At 51.8% G+C, this 18,486-nt stretch overlaps 1 protein-coding gene across 3 annotated transcripts; it reads right to left on the bottom strand.

Moving 5' to 3' along the window:
• Positions 1-3,827: 3,827 nt before the first annotated feature.
• On the bottom strand, positions 3,828-7,831 carry ARHGDIA (Rho GDP dissociation inhibitor alpha). 3 transcript variants are annotated; one of them, XM_022589314.3, is made up of 6 exons: positions 7,728-7,831; positions 5,987-6,203; positions 5,801-5,884; positions 5,462-5,538; positions 5,318-5,381; positions 3,828-5,190 (listed from the first exon to the last, which is right to left on the bottom strand). In XM_022589314.3, the coding sequence occupies exons 2-6, from the start codon at positions 6,174-6,176 to the stop codon at positions 4,991-4,993; spliced, it is 615 nt and encodes a 204-aa protein (XP_022445022.1). In that variant the 5' UTR covers positions 6,177-6,203; positions 7,728-7,831; the 3' UTR covers positions 3,828-4,990. The 3 variants fall into 3 exon arrangements, with proteins under 3 accessions (XP_022445022.1, XP_089757668.1, XP_089757666.1); XM_089901542.1 differs by lacking the exon at positions 7,728-7,831 and adding an exon at positions 7,053-7,227; XM_089901540.1 differs by lacking the exon at positions 7,728-7,831 and having other exon boundaries at positions 5,987-6,208.
• Between the last annotated feature and the right edge of the window lie 10,655 nt (positions 7,832-18,486).

Here is an 18,486-nt window from a genome sequence, read left to right as displayed (position 1 = left end):
CAGTGGGGTCCTGGCCCGGGTGCTGGCCTGCTGAGTGGCAGTGCTTCAAAATAAGCCATCACAGGCACCCTCTGCTCTCTGGGAAAGGGTGGGAATTGCCTCATATCTCTTGCCCTATCTCCCAACATTTTTGTGATTGCCATGATCCCGATTTACAGACCACAATTTGGGTCTGAGACAAGGGACATTTGTACCACGTTTAGATTTCAGAGGCACTCATGAAATCAGAGTTTAGATGCCTAAATTTTTGGACTTTAGTTTTTTCATCTGATAGGGACAGAGTGAAGAGATACCAAGATGTTGATTAGTTTGTGATGGTTTGGAGGCAGCTTAGCCTCACAGCATACGGTAAAGTAGTTACAAAAGATGAGAATACTGGGACCAAGGGGAGAACAGACCAGACGCAGAACAGCAAGGATCTGAGTTGCTGGCTGTGGTTGACGCTCACTCTGGTTCAGTCTGGGCCTCCATGGCCAAAGCCAAGGGTAATTGGGACACACCTTGATGCAGGTGATGACAGGCCACTGTTCTGCAGCCCAAGCCCAGGTGAACCCAGCCAAGTCATCGTTCTGTGAAAACCAGGGCTCTGGCCTGGGCAGGGCACGGTATTTTCATGCCTTGCCTGCATTGGTGCACCTTCTCAAAGCACGTCCGCAGGGAAGTGGGGTTCCCAGAAAGCTGGAGGGAGGCCAGGTTTGGGGATGCCCCAGGTCTCCAGTCTCTGGGGTTGGTCAGTAGTTGGGTGAGGTGCAGGGGTGCATCCTGCCCCCCAGGACACAGGCCAGGTTCACTGTACACCTCTGCAAGCCTTGGCCCTGAGGGGAGGGCCAGCATCTGTCTTTTTCCTAAGGCCACTCACATGCCTTTCATGGGCAACTCTAGGAAGAGGCGACGGAGCCGTGTTCACTCTCATACCAGTGCCCTGAGCTGGAGTGCACCTTTGGAGAGCAGAGCCCCAGTGGCTGTGGCTCTGGCATCTCTCTGAACCCAGCACAGCTGCTTCAGGATGTCCTCCAGGGGTCTCTCACGCCCAGAGGAAGTGCTCATTAAACACTGGTTGAACAACTGAGTGATAAAACATATTGATAAAGACTACTCTCAAAAATAGAGTTCTTGGGGACTTCCCTGGTGGCGCGGTGGTTAAGAATCCTCCTGCCAAAAAAAAAAAAAAAAAGAATCCTCCTGCCAATGCAGGGGACATGGGTTCGAGCCCTGGTCTGGGAAGATCCCACATGCCGCGGAGCAACTAAGCCCGTGCACCACAGCTACTGAGCCTGCACTCTACAGCCCGTGAGCCAGAACTACTGAAGCCGGTGCGCCTAGAGCCCGTGCTCTGCAACAAGAGGAGCCACCCAATGAGATGCCTGCGCACTGCAACGAAGAGCAGCTGCCGCTCGCCACAACTCAAGAAAGCCTGCGCCGCAGCAACGAAGACCCAATGCAGCCAAAGAAATAAATTAAAAAAAAAAAAAGATTCCACGCTTCCACAGCAGGGGGCGCAGGTTTGATCCCTGGTCAGGGATCTAAGATCCTGCGTCCCGCCTGGTGTGGCCAAAACTTAAAAAAACAAAGAAAGTTCTCAGAATAAAACAACTCCCTTTCAACCCAATTGGAGGCATTGAGGGAGTTAACAGCTGGCTCGTGGACACCCAGGAAGTCCTCCTGACTGCAGGTTTCCACTGTGGAGCAGCAGCAGGGGAGCGAGGGCTGTGCCATGGGCCACACAGCCCTGCACATGGGTGAGCTGGGACATAGGAAGAAGGTGCAGTGGTGAGCGTGGCCCTGGTGGACTGAAGTGGACCCTGATTGTAAAGTATGACAGTGCTGGGCATGGAGAAGATTCTAGCAAGCTACAATAACTGGTGAGTAGTCACAATAAAGGCGCTGACCTGGTGTCCACTGCCACTCTCCTCAGTGGAAGAAGGGTCCATCTAGGGGATGGCTGAGGAGGCAGAAGCTTGGGGATGACTAGGGCTATGGACAGAGGGAGGGAGTGGAGAGGAAGGGTCACAGGCACTGGCTCACTAGGGCAGGGAACCCAGGCCCAGCGGCACTGAGCTGTACAGACAGGTTTGGGTTTGGGGTGGAACCAGAAGGATCAGGTTAGACTTGGGACCTGAGAGACACGTCATGCAGGTCCTGCAGGTGCCACCTCATGTAATCCTTCACGAGAGGAGGAACGAGAACAAAGTCCTGGCTGTTGGCAGCGTGTCTGTACTACTTGGCACTTGGGGTCTGAGTTCACATATCAAACCAAAGCTTGGAAAATCCAAGAGCTAGTAGGCCTTCTGCTTGCCGGAGCCTCGGAAGGCCCTTGCCCAATAAACCACACTGCTGCCAGCACAGGCTGACCCTACGTCTGAAGATTTTCACTGGACCTCTTAGGAGGTGGACAGGGAGAGATAGAGTGGCTGTGGCTGGCCCCGGGGCTCCTGCAGACTGAAACTTGTAGCCACCGCCTGGGAGCCTTTCCCCTCCAAAGGTAGAGTTGTTTCAGAGGTAGCTGTGTCTGAGTTTAGTGGGAAAGGCCTTGGGCCTCGGAACCCAGAGCTGTGCAGTCTCACTACCTCCCCCTGCCTCCGGCAGACAGTCCTGGGAGAGGCTGGTTAGGGTTCTTGACCCCTGTGGATTCCAGAGCTGGGGGGTACGGCTCTTGGATTTACGTCTGGGCCAGCTGCTGCACCAAGTGGCATTTTATCCCATTACCCGGCCCAGTGCCCAGACTCCAAAATCCCACCAGGGCCCTGGTAAGGAAGGCCAGGAGATAACCAGCCCTGTGGGTGCCATCCTGGCATGACATGTGGTCACTGAACTGCGGGTGGAGGTGAAAGGGTACCTCCGAGTCCATCCCAGCTGGTGATAAGGTCCTGGGAGGGCTCACCCTACTGATAAGCACTGGGAAGAGTGACAAGCTCTGGGAGGTGCAGCCAAGGCGGGCTCAGGGATGCGGCTGCCTAGGTGTGACACATACCACTCTTCTCACCAGCTCAGAGCACAAAGGGAGATTTTGCAACCAACATTGAGCCATAAAAGGGAGTTTCTGGAACCGACACTCCGGAGCTGGGGATTCCTAACTGCCCTTTCCTGCTTCAGGACTGGGAAAGGGTGTCTTAGGTACTGGGTGCCCTTGGGGGTGATGCTCTGAGGCAGCACAGTCCCTGCTACCCCAAGGTCCTGAAGAGACCCTGATGGTCAGCGGGACTGGCTGTGGAGCATGCATGGCCCTTGGCAGTCCTTCAGGGCTCACTAGGTGCTCTTTTGTACCTCCATGCAGCGAGGGTCCCCATCTCCTCCCGTTCATCTCACCTCACCAATCCCACCTTTGGACCTCTGGCCCTGCCTGGCCCTACAGGGCACAGGGGCTTGGCCGGCCTTCCATGTCACCCTCCGTTGGCCCTGCTGCCCATGGTGCCAACTTCTCCACCCTCCTACCTAGCTTGGAGTCCTTATCCCAGGTCCCTTGTGACCCAGTCATCCCATTTGTTCCCAAGTCTTCAGCACGATTCCTCTTCTCTGAGGCTGAAAGCGTTCCCTCCCAGAGGCCTGGACAGGGCCCATGAGTCGGGTGCCGGAGTCACTCTGGACACCCCACCGGGCCCAGGGCCTGACTGTGCCCCGCCCTTTCCCCACAAGAGCTGAAAGGGTAGCACTGGCCTCGCGGGCTGACATGACTAAGAAAGGGCTTAAAACCCATTCTCCTTCAACAGCCACAGGAGCAGTGGCGACTGCACCTGGCCCCTGGCCGGCCTCTGGGTGCCCTGGGGTAGCAGAGGAATGGGGCCCCACTTCCCCTTTCCCACCAGGAGACGACCAGCAGACACCCTGGCTCCTTAGGGGGAGTTTATTTCCCGGTCAGAAAAGGAGAAGCAGGACAGGCTCTTGTGCGTTCTAGGCCCGGACCTGACCGGGGAGGGGCAGGGTTGGGTGGGGGGCACAGGGGACGGCTCCAGCTGTGCAAGCTTGGTCCCACAGTTGTCCTGGCTGGGTCCTGGTTGGCCTGCTGGGGATGGTGGCACCGAGCCTGGGGGCAGAGGCAGCAGGCCAGTGGGCCCAGAGGACGGCACATATGGAGGCAATAAATACCGACAGGCCAGGCACATGACTCCAGGCCGGCAGGCCCAGGCGGGACAGGTAAGGCTTGGCCACTGGTTTTGTCTGCTGAGGGCTCTCTCTTGGGGCCGTGGGCTCTAGGCACTGCCCACCGGGACAGAGAAGGCAGAGGTGTGAGGACACCCAGCCTCCCAGATGGGACTGGAGGCCGCTCAAGGTTTGGCATTTGGCTTTCCCAAGCCCCTGGAGCCGTCCCCGCAGCCCTGGCCAGGGGGAGGGGGACTGGCCAGGCCCAGGCAGACCGGGGAGCAGCAGCAGCACATCCCACACACCTTCTCGGGCCACGGGGATCACAGACGGGGCAGGGACTGGGGGAGACCACATGCTCATGCAGACACGGGGTTAGGAGATTAGTGACGCCCCCTCAGCACACGTTCCACATGTTAAGGCATCATGGTTAGACGGTTACTGACAGCGATGGATGGACTGACCGGGGAGAAGTGAAAGCTGGAGGACGACCGGCCCAACGAGGCCCCACGTGGTACACCCCACCCCCACCAGGAGGGCGTGCCAGAACACGAGGTGGGGCAACAGAGAAGGCCCAGGGGACCTAAGCCCTTCTGCAATGCCTGGCTCCCTTGCCAGGACCTCAGGTCGGGTTAGGACGGTGGGGAAACCTCAAGGGATACAGAAGGGGAGGTGTAGACCTCCCTCCCCACAGCACAGGCGGAAGCAGCAACAACACTAGACCACCGAGGAGGCTGGGGCCAGCAGGCTGGAAGGGTGGAGGAGGAACAGACAGGCCGGCCAGGAGGCAGACCAGGGGGAGTGGCGGCAGCGTGGGCGGGCCCTGTCAGCACTTTGGTCTGGGGTCGGGAGGGGTGGGGAGGGGCATGTCCGTCCTTCTGTCCGCCCGCCCTGCCCACCTCCCAGCCACGGCTCAGTCCTTCCACTCCTTCTTGATGGTGAGGTTCCACTCCCAGGACAGGTGGTCAGTCCTGTCGTCGTCTGTGAAGCGGGACTTGATGTTGTAGCTGCCTCGAGCCAGCATGCCCTTGGGGGCCTCCTCCATCGGGGTCAGGAACTCGTATTCCTCCGCCCGAGGCCCATAGCTCCCCACCATGTAGTCGGTCTTGTCAACTGCGATGCAGAAAAGGCGTCAGTCAGGGAGCAGAGCTGGGTGTTTCCTCTCTCCCTCCCGATCCCTGAGCCCCTGGGTGGCCACCTCCCTCCTGGGGGCTCGGGCCTGGCGCCCACCCTCACTCACTCTTAACGCCTTTCCTGTACGTGTGCTGGATGTACTTCATGCCGGACACGATCTCTCGGTTCACCTGCAAGGAGGCACCCCAAGCAGGGCTCAGCCAGGATCCCCAGCCCCAGACCCTGGCACCTCCCTGAGCCTCCTCCTTACCCGGAAGGAGATTTTTATCCTGTATTCCACACCTTCCTTCAGCACAAAGGACTGCTTCTTAAAGCTCTCCAGATCACCTGCATTTAGAGGAACGCCACACTAGGAGGTTCAGCCAGGGGAAGCCTCTGGCCCTGGTGGGGTGCCCCTTCCACCTGGCCCCCCCACATAACCCTTGGCAACCCAGACCTAGACCACACCAAAGCCAGAGCCTTTTAAGACCACTTGGCTACACTTCTTGTGCTTCCCACAAGAGGGCGCCAGCACCCCAACAAACTATTTTCAGGGGAAGCAACAGGGTGCCAGGCAGCCCCAGCCAGGAACCTCAGAGATGCCACTCACCTGTCAGGTCCAGCTCCAAGGGGCCCGGGGCGGTGCTACAAACCAGGATCAGTCGGGTCACCACAACATTGGGGGCGTTGGGGTCTGCAAAGTGACAGCAAGTTAGAGTTTCACCAGTGGGGAAAATAGCAGCAAACATCCAGAAAAGCAACAGGTGTCCAAACACACCCACCGGGGCCCACTCACCAGCGGACACGGCCACGCGGCCCAGCAGGGCCTCCTTGTACTTGCGCAGACTCTCGTCGTCCTTGTCCAGCTCCTGGATCTCCTGGATGCTCTTCTGGGCCGGGGGCTTGTAGTTGACCGAGTGCTCATCCTCCTCGTTCTCAGCCGCAATCTGCGCCAGCTGCTCGGCTGTGGGCTCCTGCTCAGCCATACTCACCTCTAGCTAGGTCTGGGACACCTGTGGGCAGGGTAGCATGGGCTGTGGCATCTCGGAGGGACCCACAGTGTTCCCCCTCCTGCCCCTCTGCAGGTCCCCCAGGTGATCTGCGTCAGATCTCTGCAGGTGGCCAAGCCCCACCTGGGTCCAAGGAGAGGTGCACCTTCTGTAACAGGAAAGCAACGACAGCCAGAACTTTGAAAAGGCCCCAGACACTGGCTCCTGAGGCCCAGAGGGGCCACACTTACCTCCTTGCCCTGCCTACCTCAGGGCACCCCACCCCAGGTCCAGCACCCAGAGCTAAATGGAACCTGCAGCCTGCTCCTAGGGGAGACCAGGCACAGCTTCCCTGCTGCCCAGGAAACAGCAGCACCCTGGTCCCACCAGGCAACATCAGGACCAAGTCCTGCTGCTTATTCTGAACTGCCCAGGCCCTTGCCTCAAGGGACCCCTCCTGCTGGGTCCTCTCTAACCAGAGGGTTCCTTCGGACACGTCCTAGCTGCAAACCAAAGCCTTTGTGCAAGACACGGGTCAGTTCTGTCTCACCCTTCAAACACAGGACTCTCCTAAAGCTCAGATGACAAGGCCAACCTCAGTCTCACAGGTAAGTCCTAAAATGGCATGAGAGATCCTAAGTGTCTGCCAACCATATCTCCAATTGTGAGGGTCTGCGACCTAGAATTTGCGAACCGCTGCAAACATGTGGTAGTCTCAGGACCCTCCTTCCGGACCCTGCCCCAGAAGAGCCCGCAGCAGTGCTGACAAAGCGAGGAGCAGCGATGGGGCAGCCACTGGGCTTCCTTCGGTAAGGATGACCGTCGCACCCCCTAGAATCCCTGAGGAGTATCTGAAACCCGCTCAGATCTAACCTGGAGGTGCAGGAGGTGGGTCAGGGCCACCAGTTGCCAGTAAAGATAGCCAAGGCTGGGACCCGCGCAAGGATCAGATCTTACAAAGGGCCGCTAGGGACCCGGAACCGCCCGGCCGCCGCAGGCGGGGTGGGGCCAGCCCGCTTTTCCAGACCTCCCTGCTGCTTCCTCTGGAATTCCTCTAGAAGACTCACGCCCTAACGCCACTCAATCGCGGCCGCAGGCGACAGGATCCTTTAAGAGCGATGGCGCGGCCCGCACTTCCGCAGGGCCTGCAATCTGGGCCGGGCGCGGCCCGGCGCGTGGGGTGGGGCGCGGGGACCTCACCGCCCAAGGGAAGGGGCGTCCGGCCTGGCCCGGGCCCGCGCGCACCAGCGGGGAGGGGGTCCTGGGCACGAGCGACGACCACAAAAGAAGCCTGCACAGCCCCCGGATCCCGCCCCCAGCACCCAAGCCCCCGCCTCCGGATCCCAGCGCCCCCGACCCGCACGTGGGCCCGCCCTACGCCCGGGCCACCGCCCGCTGTCAATGCCGCCCCCGCCCGGCGCAGACCCCTCGGCGGGGCTGGAGGGCGGGGCGGGCGGCGAGAACAAAGGCGCGGCCCCGGCCTCCTCCCCCGCGGCCGCCCCGCCTGCCGCGCCCACCGCGCTCGCCAGCCCCGCCGCCCGCGCTCACCGGAGGATCGTCCTCGCCGCTCTAGCGCTCCCTCCCGCACAGAATGACGAACCTTGCCGCCCCGCCCGCGCGCGCCCGGCCGGCCACTTCCGGGGTCACGCGACTTCCGCTCGCGACGGGCGGGCTGCGGAGAGCGCATGCGCGCGGGGCCTGGCGTCTGCGCGCCGCCGCCATCTTGTGGGCACGGCCTCGTGGGCGCGTCCCGCGTGGGCGGTGCGACGGTGGGGACGTTTGCGGAGGCCTATCCCGTTGGGGCGTCTGCGCCCTTTGCCTCAGGCATTTTTTGGACCCAGGCATCCCCAGGGGTCAGCCCGCAAGCTGAAGGGGCGGGGCAGTGTCACAGTCTCGCTGAGCCCCACGCGGACGTGGGCGCGGCGTGGCATTTCCGCGAGGTGCTGGAACGCGCGTCTGTCAACGGGCGCGTCTCCCACGGCCACGCCTCCCACGGCCACGCCTCCTTATGTGGGTATGCAGCCGTCATTATGCGAGGACAAACGGGCCCGGCCTGTCCCCTCTAGGAGCCGGGGTCAGCGGATGGTCGCCGTCCAGCCTGAGGCGGCCTTCGCGCCCAGTCGCTGCTGTTCGGCCTCCTGGAAGTTACCGCCGGACGTTCATCCGCGGGTGTCGGCCTAGCGCGCCCTTCCAGGAGAGGGGTCGGTGCGCCTGCCGAGCCTTTCGCTCCTTCCAGACCAAGTCAGCATGTGGTCGCCCTGCCAGGAGCTCCTGCCGCAGACGCCACGGCCGACCCGGGTTCTCTTGCCCATGCGCTCAACCCGGGAGCATTTTGCAGCTCCAGGTGGGGCCCATGATTTGTGACCAATGTGGTGGGCCTGGCGGAGCCCGCGCCGCCAATGCCCGCCAAGCACCCCACTTCCTCCTCCTCCTCGCGGGGTCTGAGCCCCCAAATGTTCAACACCAGAATCATCACAAACACACACCCCTAGATTGCGCGTAGGAGGGCCTTTTAGGCCATAGAACTTAATGCGAAATACTGACCTTGGTATCTTTTCGAAATGTCGTAACTTTTGATGAGTATTTGCGAGTTTTCTGTATCTAAGAGTCTCACTGTCCCCTTTACGTGTAGGAAGTTGAGTTGGCCAAAGATAGAGCATTCCAGTATGGTGTTTATTCGGTGTGTGCTTCTGAGGCTTCCTGCCACTGAAAACCGCGATGCTAGAGCCAGCCGTCCAGCTGCACTGCTGAATCGCTGGTTGAGCAAAAGTTTGCTTTCCCATAACCCAAGTGCTTTTTGAAAAATACCAAACTTGTTATGTTAGTCACCTATTGCTGGGTAAAAACGTACCCTGGAATTTAGCAGCTTAAAACGACCAACATTTACTATCTTGAACGAGGATTAGGGAGCTGCTCTGCGGGGTGATTCCGGCTCCAGTGTTGTGAGGTTGTGGTCAGCTGTGAGCCTGGGACCTGGTCTCAAGGATATGCAGCGGGCTGTTGGCTGGAGGGTTTAGTTCCCCGCTGCCCACAGCTTCTGGCATCTCTATAAGGCAGTTGGCATCCCTCAAGTGAGGCCTCAGAAACAGAAACAGAGGGACTTCCCTGGTGGTCCAGTGGGCAAGACTGCACTCCCAATGCAGGGGGCCAGGGTTCAATCCCTGGTAGGGGAACTAGATCCTGCATGCCACAACTAAGAGTCCGCATGAAGCAACGAAGATCCTGCGTGCAGCAAGAGAACGCAAGCCAGGGAAACAGAAAGTGCCAAAAACAAACCTGCAGTGTCCCTTACAACCTAGTGTCAGAAGTGCCATCGCTTCTGCTGTCTTCTGCTGGTCACACGGACCTTCCCCAGTACAGCGCCGGAGGAGAGCACAGGAGCATGAGGACAAGGAGGCGGCCCACCACATGGACCAAGGTAGAAAGAACGGGATTATGAAGCCCAGGGGACCTATCACCAGCTTCAACAGGTAACCACCAGCTCGTGTCCAATCCTGTGTCATGTGTCCCCTCATTTCCTTAACACATGCAGCAAGTTTGAAGCAAACGTCAAATGTCATAAATATTTCAGCGTGTATCTATTTCTAAAGAAAAGGATTCAGACTTCCCTGGTGGCGCAGTGGTTAAGAATCTGCCTGCCAATGCAGGGGACACGGGTTCGATCCCTGATCTGGGAAGATCCCACATGCTGCGGATCAACTAAGCCCGTGCGCCACAACTACTGAGCCTCCGCTCTTAGAGCCCATGCTCTGCAACAAGAGAAGCCTGTGACGCGGTGAGAAGCCCGCACACCGTGACGAAGAGTAGCCCCTGCTCGCGGCAGCTAGAGAAAGCTCACGCACAGCAACGAAGACCCAACGCAGCCAAAATAAATAAATAAATTTTCAAAAAAAAAAAAATTAAAAAAAGAAAAGGATCCTTTGGGAGTAAATAATAGCAGTACAGTCATCCCACAAACCACTCCAGGACTTCCCTGGAGGTCCAGTGGTTAAGACTTTGCGCTTCCACTGCATGGGACATGGGTTCGATCCCTGGTTGGGGAACTAAGATCCAATATTCCCACATGCTGTGTGGCACAGCCTAAAAACAAACAAACAAACCAAACGCCTGGAGCAGCGGTTTATGGTTCTCTCCTATTCTGTGGGCTGAGGGCTGGGCTTTCTTTCGTGCAGTTGTAATCAGCTTGGTCGTGCTGCAGCCACAAAGACTGGCCATGAAGACTGGCCGTCAAGATGGCCCCATTTCAACAGCCTGGGCTGTTGGCCCGAGGACCGCCCACACAACTCCCATGGGATTTTGGCCGCTGGACTCCAAGAGCAAATGTTCCAAGAGGCCTGTCTACTGTGAAGGAAGGGCACGGCCTAGCAGTAAGGGCAGGTGAGAATCAGGAATGGAGATGTAGGGAACAGTAGCCAACATTCAATTCACGAATCACTCAGTTTATTACACACGGTTACAAAGTAGGGAAAAGGGGGTAATGAACCACTCCAAGAAGAAGTCTGAGAAGGAGGCGTCTCAGCACAAGCAGCATCTCTGGTCTGGCCACAGGTCTTGAGACAAGTGTGAATGGGAAGTTGCCTTCTGCTCTGACAGGGCCTCTGGCAACGTTCAAAAGGCTGGAACAGCTCTCAACAACATGGAGTCGGGTCCTTCAGGGAAGAGTCTTCAAGTCACTGGGCTTAGTGGTCTCTTAAGGAGCAACAGTTACCCCCTGGGGGAGGGGTCTTCACTCTATCAGTTGTTCCTTCTCTTCCAGTGACATACATCATCCATCAAACTTCTTATCTAAAGTAACACTCTTAGTTTATCACTTAAGATACTCACAGTGCTACAACAGACATTTCAAAACAATTAACATGGACGTTCACGTTGGCCAGTGTGACTCCATTTTGAACTACATAACATGTCTTAACAATAGCTTAGATCCTACAAGTTTCACACAAGATGGGTAGGAATCATAACACAAAAGAAATCACATCATGACAGAGTTAGATTCCACCTCTCAACGGGAATAGAAACAAAGGATGTGTGACCCTCTCGTGTAAAACACACTCTCTGCCTCCCAGGACCCCCAGAAGTCTCATCCCGTCATGGCTTCTGGTCAAGACTGGTGAGGGTGAGGCTGGGGGGTGTGGCTTCTCTTAATCTGAAACTTGGAGCTGAAGACCCAGAAGACCTGCTTTGTGGCACCAGACGAAACAACTGTCTCACTCCCTAACCTTCAGAATCTGTGACCATAGTAAAATATGTTTCACACCACGTTTTGGAGTAATTAAAGAGCAGTAGGTACCTGGAATACCAACCAAGAAAATATAACAAACTCTTAAATATCATTAAAGATCTAACCAATATTTTCCTTGATTGTACTGAGTTCTTTTACTTTTTGTTAGAGCTTCATACATTGCATTAGTTGTGTTAGGGTCTTCTTTAATAGGATCATCCTCTCTGCTCTGTGCAGTGTCCTGTTGAAGGACAAGGATCACTGGTCCTTAGAGTCTCCCACAACTGGGACTGGCTGGCAACACCATACCCAGTGCTGACATTGTGTCCCTGCCCTTCATCCTTTCCATAGGTGAGGGTTGGACCTGCAGGAGCTGGACCCCTTGGAATGTGACGTGTTTCTGCACCATCACAAGGGAGGAATGACGCTGCTTTGAACCTTTTATCAAATTAGCAAAGAACCTAAAAGATGTGACATGCATGGCCACACCCGGAATGCCCAGCGGGGCTGGGGAGGGCTATGAAAGTACACCTTGAACCTTAACAGAATTCTGAGGAAAGAACCATGGCTGTGTGCAAAGGTTTAGCTGCAAGGACATTTATTTTGGCACTTTTACAATATCAAACGTTTTCCTAACAGGGATCTGAAAAGCAGAGCAGATCACTGAGCAGCCCCAGAACATCTACACTGTAGTAAATATTAATATATATTAATTAAAAAACCCTGTGATTAAAACTTCTTATATTATTCAAATAAAAATATTTAATGACATAGAAAGGCAGATTTACTGAGGTATAATTTACAAAATCCACCCATTGAAAGTTTACAATTCAAGAATTTTTTAGTAAATTTGTAGAGGTGCATAATCCTCATGCCAAGAAAGTTTCCCTTGAGTTATTTGTAGTTGATGCCCACTCTAGCCCCCTTTCCCCCGCAGACCCTGGCAACCACTGTCCTGCTTTGTGCATCTGTAAATTTGTCTTTCCTGGACATTTCTTGTAAGTGGAATCACACAATATATAGTATTCTGGTGTCTTGTGATTTCACCTAATGTTTTGCAGTCCATCTACAGCGTAGAATGCACATTTTCTCCTGTTTATTGTATAAGTAGAGCATATTCTGTTTGTATTCACTTGTCAGTTGATGCACTTTTGGTTTCCTTTTTGTCTGTTGTGAACATTTGCTGTCTTTGCATGAACGTTTGTTCATTTGTCTTGGGTAGATTGCCAAGTGTGAAATTCCTCGTGTTTTCCAAGGTGGGGATGCACCTTTTCACATTTCAGCAATGTGAAAAGGTTCCAGTTGGGCACACCCTGCCAACATTTGGCATTGTCTTTTTTTTTTTTTTTTGGCTACATTGGGTCTTCATTGCTGCACGCGGGCTTTCTGTATTTGCGGCGAGCGGTGGCTACTCTTCGTTGCGGCAGGTGGGCTTTTCATTGCGGTGGCTTCTATTGTTGCGGAGCATGGGCTCTAGGCATGCAGGCTTCAGTAGTTGTGGCATGTGCGCTCAGTAGTTGTGGCTCACGGGCTCTAGAGCATAGGCTCAGTAGTTGTGGCGCACGGGCTTAGTTGCTCCATGGCATGTGGGATCTTCTCGGACCAGGGCTCGAACCTGTGTCCCCTGCATTGGCAGGCGGATTCTTAGCCACTGCACCACCAGGGAAGTCCCTGTCTTTTTGATTAAAGCTGTCCTAGTGGATGTGACATGGTGTCTCTTTGTGGCTTTGATTTGCATTTCCCTGTTGAAGAGTCTTCTTTGGTAAAACATCTATTCAAGTTTTTTTGTCCATTTTTAAGTTTGGTTGTTCTATTCAGTTGTAAGACTATTGATGGGTCCTGGATGGGAGTCCTTTGTCAGATATATTTTCTGTGACTTTGTTTTTCTTAATGATGTCTTTTGAAGGGCAAAACCTTTTAAGTGAATTCTAACATCAATTTTTTTCATGGCTCATGCTTTTGATGTTGTGTCTAAGAACTCTTTGCCTAAGCCAAAGTTGTAAAGATTTTCTCCTATATTTTCTTCTGTTATGTGTATAATTTCAGCTTCCATTTAGGTCTGTACTCCATTCTGAGTTAATTTTTGTGTATAACACGTGTCAAGAGTTGAAAAGACTAATAATTTTCCCCACTGAACTGTCTTCACACGTTTGTTGAAATTTTATTCACCATAAGCTTAAGGGTTTATTTATAGACTCAATTCTGTTCCTTAATCTATATGCCACAACCTCTTGATTGCTGTAGCTTTGTTGTAAGTTTTGAAATCTGGTAGTGTAGGTTCTCCAACTTTATTATTCTTTTCAGAATTGTTTTGGCTATTCTAGGTCCTTTGAATTTCCATATAAATCTTAAAAATGTGTTCTCAATTTCTACAAGAGCACCTATTGATAGGGATTACATTGACTCTATAGAGCAATCTGGGGAGAATTGCCATTTTAACAATATTGAATGTTCCAACCCAAAGCATGAGATTTCTACACATCTATTTATTAAAAAAATTTTTTTGACCATGCATTGTGGCATGCGGGATCTTAGTTCCCTGACCAAGGATTGAACCCGTGCCTCCTGCAGTGGAAGCAGGGAGTCTTAACCATTGGACCACCAGGGAAGTCCTTTAATTTTTTTTTTTTGTTGTTGTCCTTTAATTTTTTAATTGAAGTATAGTTTACAATGTGTTTATTTCTGCTGTACAACACAGTGACTCAGTTATATACATATATACATTCTTTTTTATATACTTTTCTATTATGGTTTATCCCAGGATATTGAATATACTTCCCTGTGCTTTGCAGTAGGACCTTGTTTATCCATTCTGTAACAGTTAACCCCAAACTCCCAGTCTGTCCCTCCCCCACCCCCACACAACTATTTAATCTTGTTTCTCTCAGCAGTATTTCAGTTTTCAGTGTGCAGGTCTGGCACTTCTATTGTTAAATTTGTTCCTTTTTTTTTTTTTTGGCTACATTGAGTGGCATGTGGGATCTTAGTTCCCTGACCAGGGATCGAACCCGTGCCTCCTGCATTGGCAGTGCGGGGTCTTAACCACTGGACAACCAGGGAAGTCCCAATTTTATTCTTTTTTGTATTGACATAAATAGAATTTTAATTTCATTTTTGAATTGTTGGTTGACTTTTATGTATTGATGTTATATCCTTATATTCTGCAACCTTACTAAGCTCATTTACTAGTTCTTTTTTTTTTAAATTAATAATTTATTTATTTATGGCTACGTTGGGTCTTCGTTGCTGTGCGCGGGCTTCTCATTGCGGTGGCTTCTTGTGTTGCAGAGCACGGGCTCTAGGCACGCGGGCTTCAGTAGCTGTGGCTTGAAGGCTCTAGAGCTCAGGCTCAGTTGTTGTGGCGCATGGGCTTAATTGCTCTGCGGCATGTGGGATCTTCCCGGACCAGGGCTCGAACCTATGTCCCTTGCATTGGCAGGCGGATTCTTAACCACTGCACCACCAGGGAAGCCCTCATTTACTAGTTCTTAAAGTTTGTGTAATTCCTTAAGATTTTGTACCTGTAGGATCATGTCACCTCTATGAAAATCCCTGGTTTTACCCTTTCCAAGAAAAGCTTGTGTTAATCTTTTAAAAGAACATATCTTTGACAATTTAATGTCCTAAAATGATGGCATCATATAGTTTTTTTTGGCTGCCTTTGGGTCTTCATTGCTGTGTGCAGGCTTTCTCTAGTTGCGGCGAGCGGGGGCTACTCTTTGTTGCAGTGCACGGGGCTTCTTAGTGCAGTGGCTTCTCTTATTGCGGAGGCTTCTCTTATTGCGGAGCACAGGCTCTAGGCGAGCGGGCTTCAGTAGTTGCAGCACGCAGGCTCAGTAGTTTGTGGCCCTCGGGTTCTAGAGTGCAGGCTCAGTAGTTGTGACGCACAGGCTTAGTTGCTCCATGACATGTGGGATCTTCCTGGACCAGGGCTCAAACCGTGTCCCCTGCATTGGCAGGGGGATTCTTATTAAATAATTGAATGTTGGTGATTAACTCAATCTCCAGCCCCTCTCCCCTCCCCAGAGGTCAGGGGATAGTGAGTGGGTGGGTGGGGCTGAGAGTTCCAACCCAGTAATCAAGTCTTGGTCTTTCTGGTGACCAGCATCCAGTCTGAAACTATCCAGGGGCCGACCAAGAGTCATTCATTAACATGAATTGAAAGGGCCTCGTTATGAATAACAAAAGACGATCCTATCATTCAGGAAATTCCAAGGGATTTAGGAGCTCTGTCCCAGGAACCAGGGAGAAAGATCAATTTACTACTTATTTATTATACCACAGTCACTTTTGACTCCTTTTCTATGCTTGTGGCACTTAGGTGGGGAGGAAGCCAGGACACCTGTGGTGAGAACTTCCCGTGGGCACTTCTGGATTTGCTAGGTGAATCCTCTAGGTGTGGTGTAGTGTGGTGTGGTCTTCTATTCCCCTTACATCTCAGGGGGGATGAGCCCCAGGTCAATTTCGGGAGGTGCTGTGGGCTTCCCAATGCTTCATCTCAGGGGACACTCTGCTGGTCCCACCTGCAGTGAGGTGCAGTAGGCTCCGGGAGCTGCCTGGTCCACCATCATCCATCACCACATCCGCTGCTGAGGACTCTTCCCAACATGCATCCTTTTATTAGGTATCACAAAATGGTGATTTTTCTAACATTTCTGCATTTCTTAGCTGGAATTCTTTTAAAAGAACCTCCAGTCATCAGCTATTTAATCCCTTCAAATTACAGTTTGTATAGAAAAAAACATTAAATGTTTGTTCCTTTGCTTTTATTTGTCAATTTTTAGAATGAATTAGTGCCAAAGTAATCTCCAGAGGTGAACATCAGGTTTTTTTAAGTATCATCATCAACTCTTGGATGTTTATATATTTGACAAGGACCAAAAAAGAAAACAACCCAGAAAGAAATATTAACTCTATGAAATCATTAATGGTAACTTGAATGGCTTGTTTATGATGGCTTTGTACATTTAAAAAAACTGGAATGCTCACATTGATTTTTATATACAGATATTAATTTACAATTAACGTGCTAAAACATTTTATAATTTGTTTGTACAACCCACATAGATAACATAAAAATTAACTCTGGCCTAGCTTACACAAGCTGATGTATTTGAAACTAATGAGAATTGGGCTTCTCTCGTGGTGCCGTGGTTAAGAATCCACCTGCCAATGCAGGGGACATGGGTTCGAGCCCTGGTCCTGGAAGATCCCACATGCCGTGAGCAACTAAGCCCATGCGTCACAACTACTGAGCCTGCGCTCTAGAGCCCGAGAACCACAACTACTGAGTCTGTGTGCCACAACTACTGAAGCCTGCACGCCTAGAGCCCATGCTCCACTACAAGAGAAGCCACTGCAAAGAGAAGCCCGCGCACTGCAACAAAGAGTAGCCCCCGCTCGCCGCAACTAGAGAAAGCCTGCGCGCAGCAACAAAGACCCAATGCGGCCAAAAATAAATAAAATAAATTTTTTTTTTTTTTTTGCGGTACGCGGGCCTCTCACTGTTGTGGCCTCTCCCGTTGCGGAGCACAGGCTCCGGACGCGCAGGCTCAGCGGCCGTGGCTCACGGGCCCAGCATGTGGGATCTTCCCGGACTGGTGCACGAACCCGTGTCCCCTGCATCAGCAGGCGGACTCTCAACCACTACGCCACCAGGGGAGCCCTAAAATAAATAAATTTAAAAATAATAATAAATTAGAAAAATGAAACTAATATGAGATTACCTCCTGGTACTTTGATGGTTTATTTTTATATTAAAATTTTTAATGATATATATTATTTATTGCTATTTTCCCCTAAATGGTCAGTTGATCCCAGGGTGACTCATTAATAATAACAGCTAGTTAATGTAAGCCATATAAACATTTATGAAAATTATACAATCATATGTAATTCCATGACAATATATGTAAATTACCAAAAAAAAAAAAAAAATCAACCAGGGTGTGTGAGGAAGCCACAATGGAATGCAAGGTGTAACAAAAGAAACTAACTATAGTACAAATTACACTGAAGGGGGTGGAAGAGAAGGACTCGCATAAGCAACTTTGGAAACCAGTACTTTCTCACTGGATACTCTTCTATGCGTTGAGCTCAACTCACAGAAGAACCCAATTTTGTACCCTAGTTAGTAAATGCTTCTCACAGGACTATATGTTAGAGTTCTAAAATCAGGTTAGGTGGACACTTAAGGGATTTACATCATATAAGCAAATATCATGTTGATAATGAGAGCCATGTTTCTGTCAGGGAAAGAATTTACAAATAAGGGGAGGTGAGAAGGAATCCTATGGAATTGGGTTGGAATCAGAGATATCAGTATGAACTCATGGTTTTTAAAAATGCATATATACAGCTAAATAGATACAGAAGTGAATATAGATGTGTATGCATGAATTAGTATATACAGTTCCTAGCTCTGTCCTGAGAGGGCTCAGATGCAACAACAGCTCAGTAGCAAAGAGCACACCCAATATCCAGATCTTGGTTGCTAAATACAGTCGCCATGAAAGGAGCCAGGGACTAGAAGGTGAGCCTGGAGCCTCTCCTGGGGCCAGAAAGTCAGGACGTGCTTTAAAGAGGACATGGCGGTCTTGCCTGGCAGTGCAGCGGTTAAGACTCTGCACTTCCACTGCAAGAGGGTATGGGTTCGATCCCTGGTTGGGGAACTGAGATCCCACATGCTGCATATAATGCAGCCAAAAAAAAAAGGACACGGCATGTCAAAAGGGCACAGGAGGAATCCTAACAGTCTGAGCGACAGAGTTAACAGTTACCGGATTATGACTCATAGAATCAAATACATACCCACAAGTCCATACTGATATATATAAGCGAATAAATGGTGAAGGGACTGCTCTTTCTTAGAAAAAAATTCCAATTAATGTTGAAAGAATGGGGGAAATGTAAAAAACTCACCATTAAACACCATAAGAATTATTGCATCACAGGATGCTAAAATCAGCAGGCAAAATGAGGTGAGAAACAAGTATTCATTTAGTCTCAAAGTTCTCCTCCAATAAATTTATAGATTATAAAGGGGAGAAGGATAATGCTACAGTCCAGAAACCTGGCAGCTCCTAC

The sequence above is a fragment of the Delphinapterus leucas genome, chromosome 19 (genome assembly GCF_059928025.1).
Source record: "Delphinapterus leucas isolate spDelLeu-1000000601 "Yukka" chromosome 19, BTC_Dleu_Yukka2, whole genome shotgun sequence".
NCBI lineage: Eukaryota > Metazoa > Chordata > Mammalia > Artiodactyla > Monodontidae > Delphinapterus > Delphinapterus leucas.
The sequence above is the reverse complement of the archived record's forward strand: the minus strand, read 5'-3'. Positions and strand labels throughout refer to the sequence as shown.